Source organism: Danio rerio, chromosome 17, assembly GCF_052040795.2.
Source record: "Danio rerio strain M-AB ecotype USA chromosome 17, GRCz13ab, whole genome shotgun sequence".
In the NCBI taxonomy this organism is placed as follows: Eukaryota; Metazoa; Chordata; class Actinopteri; order Cypriniformes; family Danionidae; genus Danio; species Danio rerio.
The window spans coordinates 30,339,659-30,354,084 of NC_141037.1; the positions used below are offsets into that span (position 1 = coordinate 30,339,659).

The 14,426-nt window shown below is 34.4% G+C and overlaps 1 protein-coding gene and 1 long non-coding RNA gene across 9 annotated transcripts in view; one reads left to right on the forward strand and one right to left on the reverse strand.

Annotated features, from left to right (window-relative positions):
• The window catches only part of si:dkey-28g23.3, a 198,238-nt gene that overhangs the window by 111,412 nt on the left and 72,400 nt on the right, over positions 1 to 14,426 (reverse strand). For all 5 annotated transcript variants that reach the window (XR_015513463.1, XR_015513460.1, XR_015513462.1 and 2 more), the window contains 2 exons: positions 11,001 to 11,415; positions 7,269 to 7,530 (listed from right to left, as the gene is read on the reverse strand). This is a non-coding gene — a long non-coding RNA (si:dkey-28g23.3). The remainder of the gene's footprint in view (positions 1 to 7,268; positions 7,531 to 11,000; positions 11,416 to 14,426) is intronic.
• The window catches only part of prkd1 (protein kinase D1), a 124,186-nt gene that overhangs the window by 92,250 nt on the left and 17,510 nt on the right, over positions 1 to 14,426 (forward strand). For all 4 annotated transcript variants that reach the window (XM_087290669.1, XM_087290670.1, XM_087290667.1 and 1 more), the window contains 6 exons: positions 1,553 to 1,760; positions 4,863 to 4,940; positions 7,306 to 7,504; positions 9,184 to 9,307; positions 10,899 to 10,976; positions 11,094 to 11,379. In XM_087290669.1, the coding sequence (XP_087146795.1) occupies positions 1,553 to 1,760; positions 4,863 to 4,940; positions 7,306 to 7,504; positions 9,184 to 9,307; positions 10,899 to 10,976; positions 11,094 to 11,379 (973 nt within the window). The remainder of the gene's footprint in view (positions 1 to 1,552; positions 1,761 to 4,862; positions 4,941 to 7,305; positions 7,505 to 9,183; positions 9,308 to 10,898; positions 10,977 to 11,093; positions 11,380 to 14,426) is intronic.

The following is a 14,426-nucleotide window of genomic DNA, read 5'->3' on the forward strand; positions in this document are numbered from 1 at the left end:
GTACTGAATTACTGAAATGTATTTATTACTTTATATAAAGAGCTTTTTGTTGATAGCAGCTTAAAGACGCCTATCATATGAAGAATGAAGTCACATGAATTTGTCAGGTGATTTTTTTTTCCACAGACTTCAACAGAGTGTAAAAATCTTGATAGTTCTGTGGATCTCTTCTATCAAATCTGATCTTTAATTTTTATTTTCTATTGGATTCAAGTCAGGTGATTGGCTGGGCCATTCTACAGCTTGATTTACTTTCTCTGAAAGCATTTGAGAGTTTCCTTGGCAGTGATTTGGATCACTGTCCTGCTGAAATGTTTACCCTGGTTTTATCTTCATCATCTTGGTAATGTAGATGTTGCACTAAAGCAGCTAATTAGCATTTACAATGAGGAAGGGCAGAGGGTTGCTGAAGAAGTTAAGAAGTTGATACTGAGAGATTTCAGCTGCTGTCTGAGCATTCACTGCCTTCTTTTCTGAATTTGTTCAATATATTTTACCTTACATTATTTCATTTTATTATTAATTCATTCATTCATTTTGTTTTCGGCTTAGTCCCTTTATTAATCTGGGGTCGCCACAGCAGAATGAACCGCCAACTTATCCAGCACGTTTTACACAGCGGATGCCCTACCAGTCGCATCCAAACACTGGAAAACACCCACACACTCTTGCACACACTTACATACACTACAGCCAATTTAACGAATTTAATTCACCTATAGCGCATATCTTTGGACTGTGGGAAAACTGGAGCACCCAGAGGAAACCCACACCAACATGGGGAGAACATGCAAACTCCACACAGAAATGCCAACTGACCAAGCCGGGGCTCGAACCAGCGACCTTCTTGCTGTAAGGCGATTGTGGTACCCATTGCGCCACTGTGCTGCCCCTTATATTTTTATGCATAACTTAATTTGTAAACTAATTAGATGTTTTATTTGCATATGGATTTCTTTGGTTGTTACCAACATCCGGGGAAAAGTTCAAGTCAACGACACCTTTACAAAATGTTTTCTGACAAAAATGGTGACGTGTTCAATACTTATTTTCCCCGCTGTATATCGTAACTCAAATTTTCCTTAGTAATGCGCATTGCTAAGCTCTTGACTTTACAGGCAACAACTTTATAGGTGATTTTCTGATTATTATTATTTGTCCCTCATGTTCCAGATCTTTAAACAGTAACGTCCAGGCCAAACATTGTTCTATTTTGTTAAAGTGTAAATCAATGAAAAATATATTATTTATTCAGCTTTTCAGATTAGTTTAATTTATTAATTAATCTAAATTTTAAAAATATGTCACTTTTAGGACTTGATTTGTTGTCCAGGGTCATATATGAAACCTAAAACAAAACAATAACAATCATAAAACAGAACAAAATGTAGGAGGTTGTGCATGAATTCATGAATGAAAATGTGATCGTTTATCAGGTTAAACACAGTTAAACATGTGACGTATACATAAAGGTCTTTGTGTTGTGGGGATAATTAAAAAAAGTCTATCTCGGATGATGCACATCACAATGTTCTACATTATTCATCCACAGCAAAAAACCCCATCAGACATCTTTCCAGGAAGAGGCCGTTCCAATTCCCAGTCCTATATAGGTCGACCGATAGAGCTGGACAAGATCCTGCTGTCTAAAGTGAAGGTGCCACACACGTTTGTCATCCATTCCTACACGCGACCCACTGTTTGCCAGCATTGCAAGAAGCTCCTCAAGGGCCTGTTCCGTCAGGGACTGCAGTGCAAAGGTAGGATCCGCAATATCTCAAGCTTTAGTTAGAAAACAATCATCTTGAAACTTTTACGCCTCATTGTCACTCAGTAATTCTTGTAATGTCTTATTGCTTCGCATAATAATGCGCCTCATCTAAATCCCTTCTGATTCCAATGTTCCTGTGTAATTCGAATTCTCTGTAATAAAAACGATATTAACTGATCTAAGCCTCCATTGGAGAATAATCATACATTTTCGTGACTCATTACTTTATACAGAATATCCATGAAACTAATTATACAAAGTACAGAAATGTGTTTTATGTAATATTCACTGCAATATCTCCAGAAGATTATTTTCCAATTATATAAGTGATGTATGGTTTTAAAATGAAGCTCAGTGGGGCTGTTTTCCCAAATATAAAACTAAAATGCTGAACATTGAATGTGCTGAATATGACTGAATACAGCCTATCATTAATAAACAGATGATCAAACAATAATATGAAACTGACTATACAAATATTGGGTGATTTGGAACAGATTCTCTAAAAATACTGGGTTATTTCTACCAAAAGTTTGATAAAAAAAAAGACTTTTTATGGTGAAAGCCACTTTAATGTCTGTCTGTTTTATTCTTATAATATACACTATAGTGTTTTTGAAGCATACTATTGTAAAGTACTTTCATTGATGTGTATTTGCTATGGTAATACAAGAGCTATAGTAATATACATAATTTACCTAAACAAGTTTTCTACACTAAAATATTTTTGCAGCTTTTTCAGACTTCTTAATTAAAATGTGCGTTTTTTGGGGGGGACAATTTAATTGGTTTGTGTTGGAACAACATGAAGAAATTGTGTGAAACTGCATTTTTATAGTGCACAACTACAGAGTATATTATACGACAAAACAGCACAGTTTACCGTAGTACAAACTAAAGTACACCACAGTATGTATTGCTGTTTATCAGTTCACTATAGTTAATATTACTGTAGGCTGTAGCATTCATTAACAAAGAGTTGGAAATACTATAACATATGTACTCACTGGCCACTTTATTGGGTTGCCTTACTAGTACGGGGTTGAACCCCCTTTTGCCTTCAGAACTGCCTTAATCCACCGTGGCATAGATTCAACAAGATACTGGAAATATTCTTCAGAGATTTTGGGCCATATTGACATGATAGTATACCACAGTTGCTGCAGATTTGTCAGCTGCACATCCATGATGTGAATCTCCCACTCCACCTCATCCCAAAGGCACTGTACTGGATTGAGATCTGGTGAATGTGGAGGCCATTTGAGTACAGTGAACTTATTTTCATGTTCAAGAAACCAGTCTGAGATGATTCACACTTGATGAAATGGTGCGTTATCCTGCTGAAAGTAGCTATCAGAAGATGGGTACACTGTGGTCATAAAGGGAAGGACATGGTCGGCAGCAATACTCTGGTAGGCTGTGTTGTTGACACAGTGCTCAATTTGTACTAATGAGCCCAAAGTGTGCCAAGAAAATATCCCCCACACCATTATACCAACATCAACAGCCTAAACCGTTGATACAAGGCAGGATGGAACCATGCTTTCATCTTGTAGATGCCAGATTCTGACTCTACCATCCAAATGTTGCTGTAGAAATCAAGACTCACCAGACCAGGCAATGTTTTTCCAATCTCCTATTGTCCAATTTTGGTAAACCTGTGTGAATTGTAGACTCAGTTTCCTGTTCTTGGCTGACAGGAGTGTTTTCGTTTTTGTGACCCGGTGTGGTCTTTTGCTGCTGTAGCCCTTCTGCTTCAAGGCTGGACGTGTTGTGCATACACAGATCCTCTTCTGCATACCTCGATTGTACGAGTGGCTATTTCAGTTGCTGTTGCCTTGTATTATCTCAAACCAGTCTAGCTATTCTCCTCTGACCTCTGGCATCAACAAGGCATTTGCGCCCACAGAACGGTGCTCACTGGATATTTTCTCTTTTTCTAACCATTCACTGTAAACCCTAGAGATGGTTGTGCATGGAAATCCCTGTAGGTCAGCAGTTTCTGAAATAGTCAGACCAGTACGTCTGGCACCAACAACTATGCCACATTCAAAGTCACTTTTCTTCCCCATTCTGATGCTCGATTAGAAGGGCAGCAGATCGTCTTTACCATGAGTTGCTGTCATGTGATTGGATGATTAGAAATTTGAGTTAACAAGCAGTTGGACAGGTGTACCTTATAAAGTGGCCAATGAGTGTATGTATAGCAAACTTATGGTTCAAAAACACGAATATTTGCAACAACAAAAAATTACTATAGTATTTTTATGTGAGATTTTTCCATCTCTTGCCCTGTTACACCATGATTAAAATTACACCTTATTTTATTTTGTCCTGTTACGTTTCGCATTCACATTGTGATTTTTATGTGTGAACTTAGCAAAGAAAAATGGCTTTAATGAGTGATGGTATAAAAAAGTCCACATTTTACACCAGACTTTGTTTTAATCTATCCAATTTTTGAAGTGTGTGAACTCCCCAAAATAAATGTTTGTAAAAATATCCTTCTATTTAGTCACCATATACCTTTAACCAATTGTACATTATTTAGCATTATTTGGTATGATACTTTTGGTTTGATACATGAATTCGAACAGTATTACATCTATAAATGAAAGTAGCATCCTGCACACTAATACATAATAGATGCTACAAACAGAGAACACATCGGTGCTGGTATTTAATATATTGCTGCTTGCTTTACAGATCCGACATCCCGCTAATGTTGCAGCTATCAGTTTAACAAATCGTCGAATTTGTTGATCCTTTTTTGTCATCTCGAACACAGCACACAAATACACAGTGACACAACAGCTGCCTTTACAGTGTATACGATGTGTTTGTGTAAGAGGAATATATGCCATGTGCCAAGCAGTAAAGAGTGCAGTTGGCTGGGCTGTTACAAACAGCTTTAATGTTCGTGTGTTCAATGTGCGAGGTCTCAGCCTGTCAGCCACCAGCACAACAGGAACTCATATGTTTATGTGCCAGATTGGTAGTAAACTCTCTCCCTCTCTTGCTTCCCCTTTAACTCTTTCTCTCTGTCGCTCTGTCATTCTTCTGCACTCTCTTTTCCCTCACACCGTCTCAGATTGCAAATTCAACTGCCATAAACGATGTGCACCCAAAGTGCCAAACAACTGCCTCGGAGAGGTGTCAAGAAACGGAGGCAAGTCTAACTTTAGCATCTCCATGCGATTCAATGATCAACACTGCACTTTCACCACAAAAACAACAATATTTATCTCACTGAACAGTAAACGCCACGTGAACATCATACTTCATGTGGAAAACATTGTGCTCAGATTAGGAAACAACAGCTTTATGGTTGTAAGAATTCAGCTTGTTTGTTTATTTTATTAATATACGTTAAATGGTTAAAAAAAATCAATTATGTCATCATTTAAATCACTCAAACCACAATGTAATTGCAATCCACATAATATGGTGTAATAGTAGCACAGTGTAAGTGATTAGATTACTTTAAAACGTGAGTAAATCTGTTTCCTTAAATTTATAAATACATTTTTGTAGGGATGCTCCAATCAGGATTTTACCTAAGAGAATAAATGAAGGATGTTTCATATAATCCCTTAAACATGTCTCTTATAACTGTTTTGTGTGGATGTGTGATGGTCAGAAGCAGCTTTACAGAAAATAATAGATAAAATAGTCAGAGAACTTTCAGTCTTTATATATGTAAAAAGGCTTAAATACATGCAAGGCCATTCCAATATTTTGCTATCTAACTACCACATCTGTAACTGCAGGTCCTATGCTCCAGACAACCTCACAGCAGCTCGATCGTTTGATGAGAGAGACAGAAATGTTCACTCAAGATATCTGTACTGTGCTATTTGTCTAACCTAACAAATGTATAGCTTGAGGAGCTTGCCTCTCGCAATCTGTTCTCTTGCTAATTCACTCTTATCTCCATGATTTTCGGGGTATTTTATTTAAATCCAAAGATCTGAGATTGGTTCATGAGAAATACAAATACCTATCGAGTTATAAAAGTTGATTATCGGCCAATACCAATCTCTAGCCTATCAACGAAGCATCCCTACATTTTTGTATAGTAATAAAAAAAGGAAGTCAACTTAACTGTTCCAAGTTACAATGGGTTTACACACCTTTTTTTAAAAAAGTAACTAATTGCTTTTACTGTGCATTTTTTGGCTTGTGAATGTACTGTACAGTGTTTAAAATGTATTCTTAATGCATGCATAATGCCTTATAAATGTTGTATCTTCTGATAAATAATCAGTATTATTGATGCGTTATAATGCATGCATACCTGTTTATACTGTTTATTTTACTGTATATTACTTATTTTCAGGATAAAAAAAACACCAAGTTGCTCCAAAAATAAAAATACCAATTAAATAAATGACATAAACGTGTGTTTCAAAACGTAAATACAACTGATAGAGTGTGCTAAAATTGGACTGACCTTATAGTTTGTAGTTTACTAGTGTATATTTAAATGTACACTACCTTTTCTACTTTTTTTGCTGAATATAGCAATTAGATTTGGTAAAACTTTTATGAGAAAAAAAATTGAGAACATGAGAAATTGCATTTTAAATGTGTTGTACATTTTTGATAATAATAGCCAGTTTGTTGTATTTATGAAAAGCTTAAAGAATATTTATATTTATAAAACCTTTAAAAAAATAGGTGAATAAAATATTGATTTCATAAAAAAAAATAGATAGTTTGGAAAGACATGATTGTCTTCATTTTAGAGGGAATTAAGCTTTCAAGCTAAAATTGATATTATGAGTAGGCCCATATGGAATCTGCACACACTAAAATCTGCAGATTTAGCCCATCATTTAGTCTTTGTATTTACTTGTGTAAATGTGTGTAAATCTATATTTATTCAGTTTTTAAATTAATTTTAATAATATTATTGTGATATAATAACAGTAATATTAAAATGTTGATATGATTTATTTGCAAAACACATTGTAAAGTAATATTTTCTGTATTTAGTAGATTTTAGTAGAATAGACTGACCAAATAAGTGGATCTAATCGGATTTACATTGTAAACATTAAATAAAAGTTTAAAAGTTTTATTTTTCATATATTAAGTTTTAGTTATAATACTTCTAAAATCATTCCACAAAAAACCACAGAATTCTGACAAATTTCTCAACAGAAATAACAAAAATATCTGCAGATTCTGTCTGGCCCTAATTATGAGTCATTTGTGATATTAGTTATAATATCAGAGCGACACAAAAGTGTTTTTGTACATTTACAGTAAGCATAAAATCTTTTGCAAAGGCTAAAGAACAAAATGATATACAGTAACTGCAGTGAGTCCTCTATTATACTATTGCCTATTTATATTAGAATATTTTAGAATAAAACATTATTGATGTACTTTTCTGAATGGGAATTTGAAACTGCTCATTTTCAAGTTCCAGGATTAATGGTGTTAAACTGACAGCTTTTTTTCATTAAATATATAACATCACATGACTCACTTTATCTTCCTGTTCTCTTCTTATGGTGGTGGCTCAGATTTGTTGAGTCCCGGTGCTGAATCAGATGTGGTCATGGAGGAGGGCTGTGATGACCACGATGGGGACAGACACAGTCCGCTTATCGATGACATGGAAGAGTCTCTGGTGGGGGATTCTGCTGCTTTTTTGGAAGCTGGACATGGTGAGCTTGGAGATTTTCAAGACCTAGACCCGGATGAGTCCAACAGGATCATCAGGTAGATCCTCTGCACTTCTACAAGCCCTGTAAACAAAACCAACATCACAAATGTTCAGTTTTTTGACAATATCACTCACTTGTCTTAAGTCAATGACTGTGTATTGTAGATAAAAGTACTGGATGCAAAATAAAGAAATACTGACTTTAAATGACTAAATATAATCAAAGTCAAAATGATTAGCCTTCCTGTAAAAATGATCAAGACTCTTTTAAGCAACACATTTTTAAGCAAATTAATTTTTAAGACTAATTTCTTTAGTTTTTGCCGCAATTACAAGATATTAGTACTTGGCTTAATTTGCAATTTAAAGGCTGAACTAGGGTATTAGTCTAGACAAGTTGATTAGACCAGTGTTTCTAAACCACGTTCCAGGAGCACCACCAGCTCTGCAACCGAGCATACAATATAGCTTGCTAAAATCAGTATGCGAGCCGAATTGTATGTCCGAATTAACATAATTAAAATAAAATTAGGTAATCATGTAATCAAGTACCCGGATGACCTACTACTTCCGGCGAGATGCATGCTACGCTATCCCATGATGCACAGCGAGAGAATTCATGAATGGGAGTAAAGCGATGCAACTGATGTATGTCATGACCACGACAAAATGGCCGCTGTAGAACATCTGAGTTCCATTCCTACTACTACTAACGGTCGATTAGTAAATTCAAATGCAGTACCTACTGAGTAGTAGGCAAGTTTAGATGAAGCCCATGTCTCCTTAAGCAAACACATCTGATTCAGATCATACATCAGATCATACATATCCGCTCATTAGCAGAGACTGAAATACTTGTGATGGGTGTAAAAGAGAAAGGAGACATCCAAAACATGCAGTGTTGGTGGTCCTCCAGGAACGTGGTTGAGAAACACTGAATTATAAAAATCATTGTTAGGAAGCTTATAATATATTAACCTTCAAATTGTTTTAAAATGTTATAAAAATGCTTTTAAACTTGTTTTTCCTCCGAAGAAAAAATAATGTAGGAAATATTGTGAAAAAATATAAAAAAAATAGAAATTTCCAATAATTTTGCTTTCAACTATATACAAAAAAACATGTAAAAAGGGCAGTAAAGTTTTTTAAAACATTCAAAAACAATAAAACATTATTGGCTCATTTAATTTTTTTTTTTTATTGTTATAACAAAGTTGAATTATCAGCATTATTACCTCACATGTCTCATGATCCTTCAGAAATCATAATCAAAATGTTGAAAACAGTTCAGTGCTGATTATTACATTTTTTCATGATGCACAAGGAGTAGAAACAAAAACAGCATTGATTAAAAGTTAATGTTACAAAAATGTTTAAAACATAATTGTTTATCAAATTGTCTAAACTCTCATTGATCAATTTTATGCGTGACTGCTGATTAAAAGTATTTGTTTCTTTTAAAACTGTCACTGACTTAAAGTATAATTAAAGTATTATGATATATGGTATTTATGGTATCATAACATATTCCTAAACAGCAACAAAATATAACAACAAACATTAAAATGTTGCTTTAGTTTGTTCTTTTGGGCCACAATTGAGTTGTTTATTGTTTGCTGTTGTTTGTCTTTTTAAGTTAAAGCTGAATATAAATAGCAACTAAACAAAGGAATGTTTATGAAACAGTCAAACTGACATTTGCTAGAAGGTTCTGACATGTCACCATGTTTGTAAGCCCTTCCACCAGCAACAACATCCCACTTATGCGGGTGGTTCAGTCTGTCAAACACACCAAGAGGAAAAGCAGCAATGTTATGAAAGAAGGCTGGCTTGTGCATTTCACCAGCAAAGACACACTGGTAAGTGCTCTGTGTTTCCCATAGAAACCTTATGAATGTCTCCAATTTTTCAGGGGATTGTTGTCTTGATAAAGAATGTGTGTTGGATTTGTGTTTATATTACTTGGCCAAAAATGTATCCAATTATTTAGTTACTCAGGTAACTTCCGTCAATATGTGGTTGAGCCAGACGACAACACTTTTTCCATTGAAAAAAAAAAAATACTTGAGATAGTTTGAGTTATTTTGGCACATTTGGTCCACTTTCCGGAACTTTCTTAAAGTCCGTATGAACTAGAAGTCACACAGTTCCTAGAGAAAGGGAATATTAAATGCAACACAGGCTATTTCAGAAAATGTATATATATTTCTGGAGATTGTGAATTATGTAGCCATTAGTAAGTATGGCTACATTTCGTCTTTTAAAATGAATGCTACGGGGCAATTTTCACGCTTACCAGCTGATTGCTTGCCTCCATGTGAATGGCTTTCCAGCAGTTATCAGTGATCAGTTTTGGGATTATATGTCCGGTAGCTCGCCATATACGTCGGCAAACTTGAGACTCAGAGAGGAGTAGACCACGACGACGGGGTTCGAGTCCGGCAAAGAACGGTTCCAAAAAACCAGGCAAGACAAAAACAAAAGTCAAAAAATAAAATAAACAAGTAAACAACAGAGTGAGAATTTTGTAAAATCTGAAAGCGTGGTAAAAATCAGACGAGGGCTTTTCTTTTTTTTTGGATTGCTTTTTAAAACTGTCAGTTGGTTTTAGGGAAGTGGGTGGGTGGGTCAACTTGTGCTTTTGAAAACATTATTGGTTGGGTTTAGGAATGGTGGAGGGTGGGTCAAGTTGATCAGTCAGTCAGTTGACAGCAGCCTTTGGTAGATTTACGAAAGAAGAGCCGTGGCACAAATTTGAGATCTGATAAAATGTATAGAGCGGCCTCTGGTGGATTCGCGAAAACAAAAACTGCAAAAAAAAAAAAAAAACACCTCCTGGGACTTATTTGTCGCTCTCCAGAAATGTATATAGCGGTTTATTTTCTGAATGAGCCTGGGTTGATTGAATGACAAAACAGTGGCCGTGGCTTGTTTTTTTTCTACTGCAAGCTGATTGGATGTAGTAAAGTAGGCATTTCATTCATAAAGATCAAGATAAGTTTTTCGCCTCCTTTTCACCATTTCTGTTTTTTGTCATAACACTATCAAAACTGACAGTTGGAGGGGCGTGGTTAAGTATATTAACCACGCCCAATCTCTCAGACAGACGTAATCTGAGAATTGAACTAAAAACAAACAAGAAACAGGGCAAAACTATTTATTTTTCTTATGAATTATTCACAACAAAACTAGCAATGTGAGCTCAAAAAATCAATATGTTAGTTTTGATTTTTTTGAGCCTTTGTCTTTCTAATTTTGGTTCATAATATTTTTTATTTAAAAATATTTTTCTTAAAGGATTTTTATGTATTTGAACGTACTGCAGTTCACGTTGTTAAGGGCTACTAGTACCACGGTTATTGAAAATGTAATTAAAAAAAGGAAACTTGAATTATGAAAACCTTATGAAAGCTACCAAATCATGGTTATTTTTTCCTTTTTTCACACTAGCGCAAGAGACATTACTGGCGACTTGACAGCAAGTGTATAACCCTGTTCCAGAACGACACCGGCAGCAAATACTATAAGGTAAAACACAAAGAAATATCTCACTTTTACACTTTTTTCAATAGATCCACATGCATGTCTCAGCAGCATCACTGAGGTTTCAGCTTTCAGACAAGACCTCTTAACCCTCTCCAACAGGAAATTCCTCTATCTGAGGTGTTGTCTCTGGAACCAGCGAAAACATTCAACCTTCTGCCTGAGGGTGCAAACCCACATTGCTTTGAGATCGCCACCACATCTCTGGTGTACTATGTGGGAGAGAACCTGAGCCGAGCCGACGGGGGATCCTCAGGCTATGGAAGCAGCATGCTTGTTAGCGGTGTGGGGCAGGATGTGGCCCACATGTGGGAGATGGTCATCCAGCATGCTCTGATGCCTGTCATCGCCAAGGGCATATCACAGGGCGGCCATCATAACTACCACAGTATGAACCTCATGGTGAAACATTTATGGGATGATTCTGGGGGAAAAAAGATGTTAACAAATACAAAAAAATTAGTTATTTTAAAATATATTTTTAAATGGTTCACTTTGCTTGAAAATTGCAGAGGGAATATAGCTGTGCATCACTTAAAGGGATTGTTCACCCAAAAAATTTAATTCTGTAATCATTTACTCACCTTTCACTTGCTTCCAACCTCTTTGAGTCTCTTTCTTCTGTTAAACACAAATGAAGATATTTTGAAGAAAGCTATTTAGCATTTACTACTGCGGAAATCAGTGGTTTAAGGTTTTCAGCTTTCTCCAACATAGCTTCTTTAGTGTTCAACAGAAGAAAGAAACGCATAAAGGTTTATAACCACTTGAGGGAGAGTAAAAAGTGAGTACTTTTTTATTTTTGGGTGAACTATCCCTTTAAAATTAATGGGCAATTCTCGTAAAATCAACATCAAAAAAGGCCTACAAATTCATGGTAAGAGAGCCAAAAATGTCTCTACACAAAGACGAGTTTACTTTTTTACTAAAAAAAATCTAAATATAGATAATTAATATATATTATACATACGTACATTTATATATTTACATTTATATATGTACAGTTGATTAGCCCCCCTTTGAATTTTTTTTCATTTTTAAATATTTCCCAATTGATGTTTAACAGAGCAAGGAAATTTTTACAGTATGTCTGATAATATTTTTTCTTCTGGAGAAAGTCTTATTTGTTTTATTTCGGCTAGAATAAAAGCAGCTTTTAATTTTTTTAAACATCAATTTACAGACAAAATTATTAGCCCCTTTAAGTTATTTTTTTTTTTGATAGTCTACAGAACAAACCATCATTATACAATAACTTGCCTAATTACAGTAACCTGTCTAGTTAACCTAATCAACTTAGTTAAGCCTGTAAATGTAACTTTAAGCTAATTGGAAGAGTCGTGAAAAATATGTAAAATATTATTTATTTACTGTCATCATGGCAAAGATCAAATAAATCAGTTATGAGAGATGAGTAATTAAAACTATTATGTTTAGATATGTGTTGAAAAAATATTTTCTGCGTTAAACAGTATTTGGGGAAAAAACAGTTTGCCACAATTTTAAAGCGCCCATGTTTGGAGGTAGTTTAACATGATGCGATTTACCTTCTGCAATTTGATTGGACAGGAATCACAAGACTACTCAGCCATTCCCCATATACAAGAAAAAATAAAAGTAGTGACTACAGTTTGAAGAAAAGTAGTGGAGTAAAAGTACTGATACAGCACTAAAAATGTACTCAAGGAAAAGTACACATTTTTAAAACTACTTAGTAAATAAAAATTTCTGAAAAAATAACTACTCAATTACAGTAGTTTAAGTATTTGTAATTTATTACTTTACACCACTAAATTAGTATATACTGTCAAAGTATAGAATAACACTGGCAGACTACAGAACTGCGTAGTGTTTTTGTACAAAGTGGTATCACCAACTACTGTTCCTTCTATAGATGTCAATGACGTCTGTTTTACAACATTCTTCAGAATATCTTGTTTTGTATTCATTTAGAACCACTTAAGTGTGAGGAAATGGTGAGGAGGTTTTCATTTTTGGGTGATCCTATCATCATAATAAACAAAGAGCAGATGTGACATAAGAGATTAATTTAACATCTTCAGTGATTATAACAGGAGCTTTTGTTTTAGTGCATAAGTCATGCTAGAATAAAGACGTGTTTTGTCTGAGTTGCCAGAATATTGCTGGAATCACTCCATGGTGTAATTATGGTAATTTCAAAATGAAATCTGCAGCAGTCAGGTGGTATGGCAGACTCATGGTAAAAGTCTTGGCTCTCAGAAATGTACATTTACATGTTTAAATTAAAAGTTCTACAAGGACATAAACTGCTTTTATAATTTGGAATTTAATTACAATACAGCATGGGCATGTTATAATCCGCTTATTCCCAAAACACAATTTGAATGTGTGCTATAATCTGAGCCTCCTATTTATTGCATATGATAAATACACTACCGTTCAAAAGATTGGGGTCAGTAGGTTTTGTAAATGTTTTAAAAATAAGCTTCTCCTGCTCACCAAAGCTGCAATTATTTGATCAAAAATACAATAATTTTTTTTTTTAAATATGAAATGCTATTGTACTATAAAATAACTGCTCAAAAGTACTTTAATATTTAATCATTTATTCCAGTGATTTTAATAATGAACTTACAGCTTCATTACTCCAGTCTTCAGTCACATGATCCTTTAGAAATCACTCTAATAGTAATTATTATGATTATTATTATTAATGTAATAGAAATAAAAGCAATATTGACAGGAGTAATCATTTCATTTAAAACTACATACAATAAGAAAACAGTTATTTAAAATTGTAATACAATTTTATGAATATATTTAATGCCACAGTTTTAGCAAAATGTACACATGCATTTAATCATTTTTCACATGCTCTTTTATGCATACTGAATAAAGCTTTTGGCATACAGTTTTATAGAAAGTTCTTGTCTTCTATTTAGAACTTGTAAACAAAAACTCTTTGCTTATTTATTTGACCTTTGTCCTCCTATCTAGAACTCATAAATAAAAACTCTTTGGTTGTTTATTTTACCCTTAAAATAATTGAACAGGTTTCTGAATATCAAATGGACAAAAAATCAATATAATTGGTACTTACAATGATGTTAATGAGTACTTGCTACCTCACATGCCACTGTAATATTGTTGATTATATAAAAATATTTATTAACATTTATTATTTTTATTTATAGTTTTGCACTTAAATTTTTATATGGATTTCTACTTTATTATTATTTTTTTCATTTTAATTATTTTAGTTGCTCACTTTAAACACAATTGATCATACACCCAGCACAATAAGGCGCAAGATGTGTTTGGCACGATTTGTTGCTATTTTCTGACCAACGCAACCCTACAACCAACAGGTGTGTTAAGGCGCATTGTTGGCGCGTCGCTATTTTAAGGAACTAAAATAGACTGTGCAATAGACCAGCTGAAAGCAGGTCTAAA